The sequence below is a fragment of the Ruditapes philippinarum genome, unplaced genomic scaffold (assembly GCF_026571515.1).
Source record: "Ruditapes philippinarum isolate M1 unplaced genomic scaffold, ASM2657151v2 ctg6211_1_1_1_1, whole genome shotgun sequence".
Classification (NCBI taxonomy): Eukaryota; Metazoa; Mollusca; class Bivalvia; order Venerida; family Veneridae; genus Ruditapes; species Ruditapes philippinarum.
Window position 1 is genome coordinate 42,331 of NW_026852637.1, and position 10,886 is coordinate 53,216.

The 10,886-nt window shown below is 32.1% G+C and overlaps 1 protein-coding gene across 2 annotated transcripts in view; it reads left to right on the plus strand.

Moving 5' to 3' along the window:
- LOC132719582 (uncharacterized) overlaps window positions 1–10,667 on the plus strand; it is a gene marked incomplete at its 3' end in the record, with an annotated part of 39,511 nt that extends 28,844 nt beyond the window's left edge. For both annotated transcript variants that reach the window (XM_060703373.1, XM_060703364.1), the window contains 4 exon segments: window positions 1,026–1,091; window positions 4,885–5,015; window positions 6,626–6,860; window positions 10,631–10,667. In XM_060703373.1, coding sequence (XP_060559356.1) covers window positions 1,026–1,091; window positions 4,885–5,015; window positions 6,626–6,860; window positions 10,631–10,667 — 469 coding nt within the window.
- Window positions 10,668–10,886: the final 219 nt, after the last annotated feature.

The following is a 10,886-nucleotide window of genomic DNA, read 5'->3' on the forward strand; positions in this document are numbered from 1 at the left end:
TGTATCATAAATCAAGTAATGTTTTAAAAAGACATTGCAGGGCATGGTCATTCATGGGTCTATGTCAAGTTCAGTTCAAGTTTGTTGCAAGAGTGAAGTCTCAGATATGTTTCACCTAGGAGTGTCCGATCAATGGGCAACTGATACCTAATATACTTTGCTACAATAACTTTTGAAGAACTTTTGTTTTTTTAGTTACTTTTATGAAAACGGCTTTAATGATATTAGACTTTGAAAATATCAGATACCATATTTTTTGCTTAAAGTTGGCATTATTTAGCAAAAAGATACCTATGATAATCATATAGTTAAAAATTGAACGTCTTTCTGAGTGGGATCTGAGAGATATGTAAACAATGTTAAATGAAGAAAAATAGGTTGCCCCTTCTTGGGTTTGAATCCATGCCCCTCAGTGTCAATGCATTTTGACAGTACTTCTTGTCTGTTTAAATACTTTTCAATGCGGAGTAAATGGATTAGTGGTATAATACTTAAAAATGGTTTTTGTTTCTGAATTTCTTTCGTATTGTATCGTGTATCAATAGAAGAAATCGGTAATAAACGTTATTTATTTTACAATGATACATTCATGGTTTTATATTGTCATTTTTTCGGACTATGGATATTACGCTTTTAAGAATCAACAAATCTGAATTTCATTTCGATAAGGTTAGCGTCATATTTTTATGAATGTCGAAATATGATTATTCTTAAAAAGGACTAAAATGACGGTAATTGTGTATAATGTCATACACCCATTTGCAACACACAAATTCCCCTCTCTTTATGTGAACAGTAACATTTTAATTTTTTTCTAGCAAAAAGCAAAACAATGCCAGAAATCGAATAATCAAAACCAAAAATAGACGTATAGTTGTATAGTACACCTTAAAAATTATTTATTTCTAAAAGATATTGAAAATGTTATATTCTGGTTTTGATTGGAATACATTGAATAATTTCAACTGAAAAAATGTATGGTTATGCAAAATTAATTGATAAATGACTTGTGTTTATTATTTCAGGATTAAGGAACAGGGTTGGTATACAACAAGAGTGCGACCAGTTTGGAAATCGGAGCAACTTTATGAGTTTGTATTTAAAAGAAAATATTTTTCTATAATGTGAATATGTTATGTTTTTTTGTAACAATAACTTAAATAATTGCAATTTTATCGAGCAATCAATATATTCACTGCCTTTTCTTTTCATTATAGCACAGCAATAGCATGTTTTGACATCTCATTTCATTCAAAGTCTTCTGTATTTCACGATATCATCATCCTTTGTACTTGATGTCGCTTTTCTGACTTTCTTTTCTTTCTTTTTTTTGATACGAATCTTCCATCTTTCATACAAACAGAAACATTAAGTAATCTTATTTTGATTGAAAGGGATACTCAGTCAGGCAAATTAATGACAAAAATATTTAAATAATAAATCACGCTCAAATAAAAAAAATTTAAGTCCCAGAATGAATTTCTGTGTAAATTCTTTACATTTCGGGTTAGAAAAGTAATTGACCTAGAGTCATGAAACTTTACAGAAATGCGATCAGCATATTAAGTTGTGCATCTTGGGTTTCGCTTGTGGATTTTTTCTATTTTGTTAGAGTTATTGCCCTTGACTTAATAAAAATTTGCAATGTTCAACTTGTGTCGCACATAGCTCAAAAAGTATTTGACATAGGGTCATAAAACTTTACAGGAATGTTGATCAGCATGTGTAGTTGTGCACCTGGGTATTTTCGTTCAGATTTATTTAGTATTTTTAGAGTTATTGTCCTTGACTAGGTAAATATTTGCAAATTTCAAATTGTGTCGCACATAGCTCTAAAAGTATTTGACATAGGGGTCATTAAAAATTACAGGAATGTTGATCAGCATGTGAAGTTTTGCATCTTGGCTTTCGCTTGTGAATTAATATCTTTTGTCAGAGTTATTGCCCTTGACCAACTAAAAAATTTCATTTTGTGCCATGCGTAGCTCAAAATGTATTTAACCTAGAGTCATGAAACTTTACAAGAATGTTGGTCAGCATATGTAGTTGGGCACCTTGGATTTCGCTTGTAGATTTATCCAGTATTTGTAGAGATATTGCCCTTGACTTAGTTAAAACAGTTTCATTATGGTGTGTTATTTGTTCCTTGAGTGCTTGAGTAAGAATAAATCAACTTTGTAGGAATAATTATCAACATCACTTTGAAGCTATGCATGTGGATTATTTTTAGTTTTTTTAGAGTTAATGCCCTTGACTTAGCATTAATTTGCAATTTTCAACTTGTTCATGCATAGTTAAAAAAAAAATTGATGTGTAGGCCTGAAAGTTAACAAAAATGGTGGTTAGCATGTGTACTGATGCGACTTGGGGTTCGCTTATGGATTTATTCAGTATTTGTTAAGTTCTTGCCCTTTACTTAGCGAAAGATTTTTAGTTTTTTAACTTGTGGCACATGTAGCTCAAAAATATTTAAACTAGAGTCATAAGGTTGACAAAACAGTGGAGAGTTGGGGCACCCGTGTCCTATGGACACATTTCTAGATTTACAAAGATATACGTGTGTTGATGAAGCTGTAAACCAAATGCTTGTTTGACATTGTCAGCCTGGAAGAATTATGTTTATTTCGAACGAGTTAAGTTCTGTTTGTCTATTTGATCAATAAATGTATCGAAAAGATTGCGGAAGCGATTAATTTCTTATTGTGAAATTTCATATTTTTGCAGAGATGGAAAATGCGTTTAGTCGTACAACAAGTAATAACTTGGATACTTTAATTTCTTCAGTTCTTGAAATACAAAATTCTAAAACAAAAAATAAAGGAAATTTGTTCTTTTGCAATCTTTTAAGAATAGTAATAAGTTTTGACTTTGCTTAAATGACCAAACAAAAAATCATAAAAAAACTGAAATATATGAAAACGAAATAATAAAATTTTTATGTCGTCGGCCCGTCACTCTTTGAAGAAGACACTTTAAAGACTAGAGGCCAATAGGTTTATATAGAAAACCCCATTTCATACAGGAATAAGATACCAATCTGCCTGTTTGAAATTGAATATGAGTGCTTTATTTACAAACAAAGACTTTCAAAAAAAAACCTTTTTTAGCAGAACATTATATTGAGACCCCATTTCTCTGATTCCTTAATCAAAACTGTATCAAATATGTCATTTTGCTAAACTTTCTAGCAAGACTTTAGGATGCCTTCATGTTCTTTTTCTTTTTGGTTCGGAGCCTGTGTTCCCTGCAAGTGTGGCTCGTTGTGTCGGTAACTGTGTCCTGCAAACGTCGCCTTGTTGATGTTTGTTTCCTGAGTAGCGGTGACATACAGGGAACACATCTGTCCGTCACAAACCTTGTCCGGACAGGACTGCTCCTAAAAAACTATTGGTGCAACTGAAATAATCAGTACGAAGTCTACATGTGCATATAGTCGGCATTTTCCTTTTGAATAATTTTGTAAGAGTTATGGCCCCCTATGATTTTAATTTTAAAGTTTGTTCGGACTACTTCTCTTATACGTCTAATGCATTTTAGATGAAACTTTACAGGATAGATCCGTACCTCGTTTTTTCACACATAACACAGGTTTTTTGGATGAATGATTTTGGCTGAGATATGGCCCTTAAATGAAAAATGGCCTTTTGGCCGGTTAATTATTATAGTTTTGCCCACTAAACAATGGTTGATTTATGCTAGAAGCACGACATATATTTGTCACTACACCATGGTCTGTCTATACGTCTTTCGGTCACAAAACTTGCCCGGACTAATCCTCAAATGCCACTGGTGCAACCTCAAATGCTAGTTGTGCAATTTTTTTTAAACTTTTCAGGAATAATAATAACAAAGTGAAGTTGTGCATACTGATTGCATTTTCCAGTTCAATGTATTGAACAAAGTCTGTTTTTTATTATTATAATTGTATCATATTACAAACAGAATATAAGAATTGCAATAAAATGGATTAATATAGTAATATTATATGCAATTTTTTCATGTCAAATTAAGAAAAAGGGTTTCTTTTAATACTTGGGAGTTAAGATACAGTAGCTATATTCTAAGTCCTAGATAAATACTGGAAGTAGAACACACACACACACACAGACATGAACAATTTCGGATGAACAATAAATACATACATAACTGACTGTGTACTACAAATAATAAGTAATTTCCTGTAGAAAATACAAATTTAAGATATAAATTATCAAATTTAACTTTTATTTTTTATTTTGTCTTTTATACTGCTTTTATATATGAAATTTGTTCCCGTTCATCCATTAATATGACCTACTGCGAATCACCGAATGGGAAACTAAAATACGACTTTACATAACAGAAATCGGAAGGAATTCTTGCATTCGAATTTATTATTAGCTGCAATTGGAAGGGATTAATTGATAAAAATCGGATCCATGGACAAAAAATAGCATTATATCGGTAATCCGGTTTAAAATTGACATTTATATAGTAAGTTCTAACTGCATCAAGCTGTCCTACACACATGTTCATGGGTGTGATAAAAGGGTTGTTATAACAACCATTAGGTCACAGTTATCTCATGAAATGAAAACTTAAATTTTACTTATATGCATATTTAAGATTTGTAAACAATTAAGTTGTTGTTGTTTTTAGACCCGTTTTGTATGACAGAGTAGCTCTAATACTTCTGACATGGATTTGAAATATTCCTACTATTCTTAAAGTTTAATGCATTTTTCCTCAGTCTGATTTTGTCAAGAGAAAATGGACTAATTAAACAACTTGCATCTTTGAATTACCTGTTTAGTCTGAATAAGTATGCAAGTTTTCCTATTTTATTACTTTTTTATTTTTTTCCAGTACAAATGAGATTAAATGTCCAAATTAATGTTCTTTCAGTTGATGACTTCTATAAAGGGGTACTGAACCGAAGCCTTACAAGATTTGTGGAGGACCTTGACACAACTACCATACTGGACTTGCTTTTGGAAAGAGATTTTTTGACAGATCGTCAAGTGACAGATATTAAAGTATGTAAATCTTATGTAACTTATCCTACCGTGTACTGAAAGGTTTGAGAGCTTTCCAATGAATAAAAAAAAAATTAATTATCAGAAAAAGATCAAAGTCAGTAAAGAAAGAGTTCAGTATCAGACTTGTACATTTTTTATAGATACTTAAAATATATTTATACCTTTTCTAGATTAGTTTCAGTCAATATGTCTTACTGAAAGGTGTGTGTAAAAACTAATAAAGACTGACATTCTAATTGATAATAATATAATGTAAGAATTGTTTCTCTGTACTTTTTATTTTTTAAGATATTGCCCTTGGTAAATTTTCCGGGCCATGTCTCATAAACTATAAAAGCTATGGGCTGGACTTGAAACTTCATAGGATGGTAGATCTCATTCAGAAAAAGTGCAATGCATAAGAACCGGTACTCTGCACTTCTTACTTTTTGAGCTATTGCCCTTTGTTATTTTTTATATTTTATTTTTGTCTAGGCTATTTCTCATAAAATATCAGAGCTATGGATTTGAAACTTTATACGATGACAGATCTCATTATGAAAAAGTGCATTGCACAAGAACCGGCACTCTGCACTTTTATTTTTTGAGTAATTGCCCTTTTTTACTTTATTTTTGTGTGGGTCATTTCTCATAAACTATAAAAGCTATGGTCTTGAAACTTTATAGGATGATAGATCTCATTCACAGGAAGTTCAATGTAAAAAAGTCAATACTCTGCACTCCTTATTTTCTAGTTATTGCCCTTTGTTAATTTTCATACTTTATTTTGTCCGGGCCATTTCTCATAAACTATCAAAGCTATGGATTTGAAACTTCATATGATATTAGATCTCAATGAGAAGAAGTGCAGTGCACAAGAACTTGTAATCTGCACTTCATGATATTTGAGTTATTGCCTTTTGTAAATTTTCTGACTAAATAGGCTTGTCCAGAGCATATATAACTTCGTCACTATAAGTTTGATCGACTCCAAATTTGGTATGTAAGCTTTTCTCATTTACCTGAAGTGCAGTGCTTAAGAATCCATCATAGAGTCCACCATTTGATCTGTCAGTGTAAAACTTTTTCATGGTATTTTTATTTTTGATAAAATAACAGTTTTAGTAATCCTGATGTTATATTTTTACAATCAGTTCAAATGCCACTTAAGTTCAATGTATGTGTACATTGTAAGAGCGGTGTTTATAAATAACCTATATTTTAAAAGAAAATGCCTAAGTGACAGCTATACTGTTCATAAGGCGACACATCCGACTCGTGGAGTTCAAGTTTAGGGTAATATTTTTGCATGCCAATTGGTATTTCCAAAAAAAGCGAATTGGTTGAAACTTGACACACTTATTTGAGGGAATAATGATAACTCACTTGTTATGGCCAAGAACTCTTACGCGAATTTGAAAGAATTATCACCTTTTTCGAACAACAATATTTATTCATTATCCATGCTCTTGTTTAACTATCAAGAAGTTAAAAAGACTCACACACACACGCACGCACATACACAAAACTTACTAACAAACTAATTATGAAATGTATGATACAGAGATCAATAAGATAAGAAAAATAGACTAATGAAACACTGAAAACAGTATTTTAATCTATTGAAGGAGCTGTCTTTGACTTCAACAAGGACAAAAAAAATATTATCTCAAGTTGCCTTAAGGGGTGCAGAGGGATACAGAATATTTAAACAGTTACTGAGAGAGTCGAAGCAAGAACGTTTAGCAGAATATTTGGGTCGGCAAGAGTTAGATTTAAAGATAAATTTGATGACTGAGAATGAAGATAAAAGGAAGCAAGTTAGGTTGCAAACTGCTGCTGCAAATATAAAGGCTAATACAGGTAAAAAGAATAAAAATAAGCCTGACTGTCTGTCATTTTGACTGGTTTTATTCCAATTCAATTATTTACTGTTTTATTTCAAAGGTTTTGAAACCCACCCGGGGTCTGCTGTCCCTGACACACTTCAATATAGACATGTGGGTTCTTCATGTACAGGGTAAATAGAAACCATGGACTTAAAGATATGGACACCTGAAATGATATATGCATCAATAACATTAAATTCAACTATTCAAAGAATAGAGAGAGCTATTGCACTCATCCTGGTGTAAATGTCTGTCTTTGGTTGATTTTTTTTTGTGCAAGCTGGTATCTCTAAAACTACTTAATTGAATGGGTTGAAACTGCGTGCACTTATTAGACAGCATAAAAGGGGGTCATTGTTGAAGGCCAATGACTCTAACCTTTATTTTGACAGAATTATAGCCCTTTTGAACTTAGACAATTCTACATTAACAAGGGTGTTGTTTTATTTTCAAGTACTGAGAACAGTCAAGCATGCTACCTTATAGACAGCTCTTATTATCCCCCGCTGATTAAATAGTGAGGGGGATATTGTTTTGGCGATGTCCGTCTTGTTTTTCCGCCCATCCATCCGAATTTTGATCCGCGCTAGTTCTCTGCAACTGCTGGCTGGAATTCAATGAAACTTTATGGGAACCATTAATATCAAGAGAAGATGTTCGCTAGTTCTTTGCAACTGCTGGATTGATTTCAACAAAACTGAATGGGAACCATCAATACAAAAGGACAATTTGCATCTCATTGGCATCTCTAGATAATACTGTTTAACTCGGGGTTATCCCTATGGCCTCTGTTTTTGCCCTGAATTTTTATCTTATACAATGTATAATACTGTTTATGCCTTGATAAATAATAAATAAGCCTTTGTCTCCCGTTTTTGGTTAGTAAAACCAGTACCGACAGAGGAACAAAACGAAAATTTTTGGTTTTTTACACAAAATTAAATTTTATATTTAAGTCCTGGAATTTTTAAATAACTTCCGTAACATCTACATAATTTTGTTATAAAATTTTAATTTTAAAAGCTGAACAAAACGTGCAAAAGTCTTTCCTATGACCCTTCTGGTTAATGTTAAAAAGGGGAATACAAAAACGACCCTTGCAAAATAAGTGGTATCCAAAAACCCAGTATTTATATCTTCCTTTACGTTTTTAAGGGGCCCATGGAAAAATTTTTTTTCAGTCTGGAAATTAAAAATGAGATTTTTATTGGAAAAAATCTAATAAAACCTTCTTTTGGGCAGATGAACAACCCCTCGGGAAAAAAATAATTAAAAAACTGGATAAAAAATCCGCACCAAAATACTGATGTCATTAGCAAAAAAACCAGCTGTTATTTATAGTCTTAGAGGCTAGTGCAATTGATTTTTGATGCCTGCATTTGTATTGTCTTTGGGGAAACTCCGCATTTCTTGTGCGGAGAGATTTTTTCATTCTGATAAACCCTATAAAATTTAAGCGTTTTGGCCCCAAATTTTAATTTAAACAGCTTCAATTGCAGACCCCCTTTCCCCCAAAGCAAGGTCACAATTGGTGATAAGTAGTCAATTTGTTGTTTTGGGGGGTAATGTGTGTCTGGTCCATAACTTTCTCACTTTTTTTAAAAAAAAGGCAGAGATGTTTACAAAAAAGAGGGGGCGTTTGTGCACGTCAAGACCCCTACCTGAAATGTTAAAAAACATTTGGGGTCAAAGTTTAAAATTTTCTTTATGGAGTATATTTTGTGTTGTCCCAACTTTGCAAAATTGAATAAAGCGTTTTTTTAAATTACATTGCAAAAAAGTTCACAAAAGATACGTTTTTTATGAGCAACGTTGGCCATAAAATCCCAAAGGTCAAAAAGGGCACACTTGGCGGGGGGGTTCAAGCTTAACCGGTCTTTACGGGATTTTGTGTTCGGGGGCAATTATTTTAGTCGCCCGAGCAAAACTGCTCAATTTTGGTTTTTTATCCAATTTGCTGGGGACCCTTGTCCTTAGTGCGTTTGCGTCTGTGTCAATTTTTTTACCCAAAACCGAAAAACTTTTGGGATAGTTTAGCAGGACTCTACTAAAATTGTTTAAATTGTTCGCTCCGCGGAAAAAAACTGGTCAGAAGTGGAAAAAAGTTTTTAAAAAAGAAATCTTTAAAAACTTTCCCCTGAAAATAAAAGGCTAGGTTGATATTTTGGGTTGATATCAATAAAAATTCTTATGTCTTAAAAGCGATAAGTTCCCCGGGGTCATTTGTTTTCCTTATTTTTTTGTTTTTAAGGAAACTTTTAAAAAGGAGGGGTTGAAATTTTGACTTGGCCAAATTTTGTAGTGACTTCTACCCTTTTTTCAAATTATAGCCAAGGTCAAAAAATTTATCCCCCCCGGGTGTAGTTGATTTGCCAAAAAATGAAACGAAATTTATTATTCCTCTAGAAAAACAAAAATCTTCTTTCCTAAAATAAGGGCCCAAAACTAAGAATATTTTTTGGGGTGTAGTAATCTTATGAAACTCAAAAAAAAATTGTACAAAACATAGCCTGGACAAAAAATTTTCTCACCTTAGGGGGTTTTTTGATTTTGTTTTTAAACAGTCCAACCCCCCTTATTTGAATAACGCGGACGAATAAATTTTACTTTTAATAATCGATTTTGAAAAACCTGAAAAAATGTGATAGAAAAAAAATCCATTTGGTTATGTGTTTCAAAAAACACTGATTTTACAAAAATTTTCAGAAAAAAATTATCGAAAAAGGATATAAAAAATTTATTTTTCTGAAACATAAATTTCTTTTATTTTATTCTACTTTTTGTATCGTTTTGTTTCAATTTTGTGAAACCTTTTATGGCATGTTGTAACTTTTAAAAAGCTTGTTTTGGCCAAATTCAGGAAAAGTAAAAATTTTGGGGGTTTTTTCCACTAAGTTCAAAAATGCTTCATCTGGGGCCCACAACCAGGCAACACCCCAGATATGGTTAACCTTCAACACAAAGGGGAACTTTTTAGGTCCCAAAATATCTAGAAAAAGTCAAAAAAAAGGTTTGTTTAAATTTTTTCAAATCATGTTTGAATAGGGGATTATTTGGGGTAAAAAAACTGGAACCCCCACAATCCATAATTGGAAAATTGTTTTACTTTCATATTTTGATTTATTTTAATAAAATGTCTTTTTGGTGATTTTAGCTAAACGGAAAATAATCAACTAGTCAAAATTTTTTCACACCGCCCAAAAAAAGGGGAAAAAACTTTGTCATGACTCCAGAGGTTACTTTTCTTTACCCAAATATCCTTAAAATTGGTCAGAACGGTTGTTTTATGTTTTCATCAGGTTTGAAATTGGTCATCTGGCTAAAAAAAAAATATAAAAACTCCCAAAAAAAGGCAGATAGGGGAAAAAATTTAAAAACATTTGCACATTTCGGGTGAGATATGAATTATGAAATTTTAGTAAAAATTTATTGCTTTTTATTGCATTTTTATTTATTGCTAATTCATTTAAATAAATTTAATTTAAGCCCCAATAAACAGGTGAGGGAAAAAAGGGCAATCTGGTCCCCTTTTTTTATTTTGACCCCAACAGTCTTTATAATGTCAGGGGGTTATAGTCTATAAAAATAAATTTACCTCGACTCATGTTGATTTTACCTAGAAGGGTCAATTATTGGGGTTTTCACTAATTATTTCTATAATTTGCTATACCTTGGTAATCAATCAATAGATTATATTCATACTGGAACGGCGGCTCTTGTTTAACTATTGTTTACACATTTAAGATGGCTGTAAGCAGACATATTTGATACCATATACGCCTGGAGCAACAGGGGGATAAAGGAATCATAGAATGGGTAGGTACAATATTATTATTTTAATTTAGTAATTGGGTTATTTTCCCTCTGTTTTTTTTGTTTTTGTTTTTTTGTTTTGGGTTTTAACTATTTAAAAAAAGGGGTTTTTTCCCATATTGGCGGTCATCCACCTAAATAATTTTTTGATAAAAATACCATTATCAAATTCTCTGCTTGTACTCTA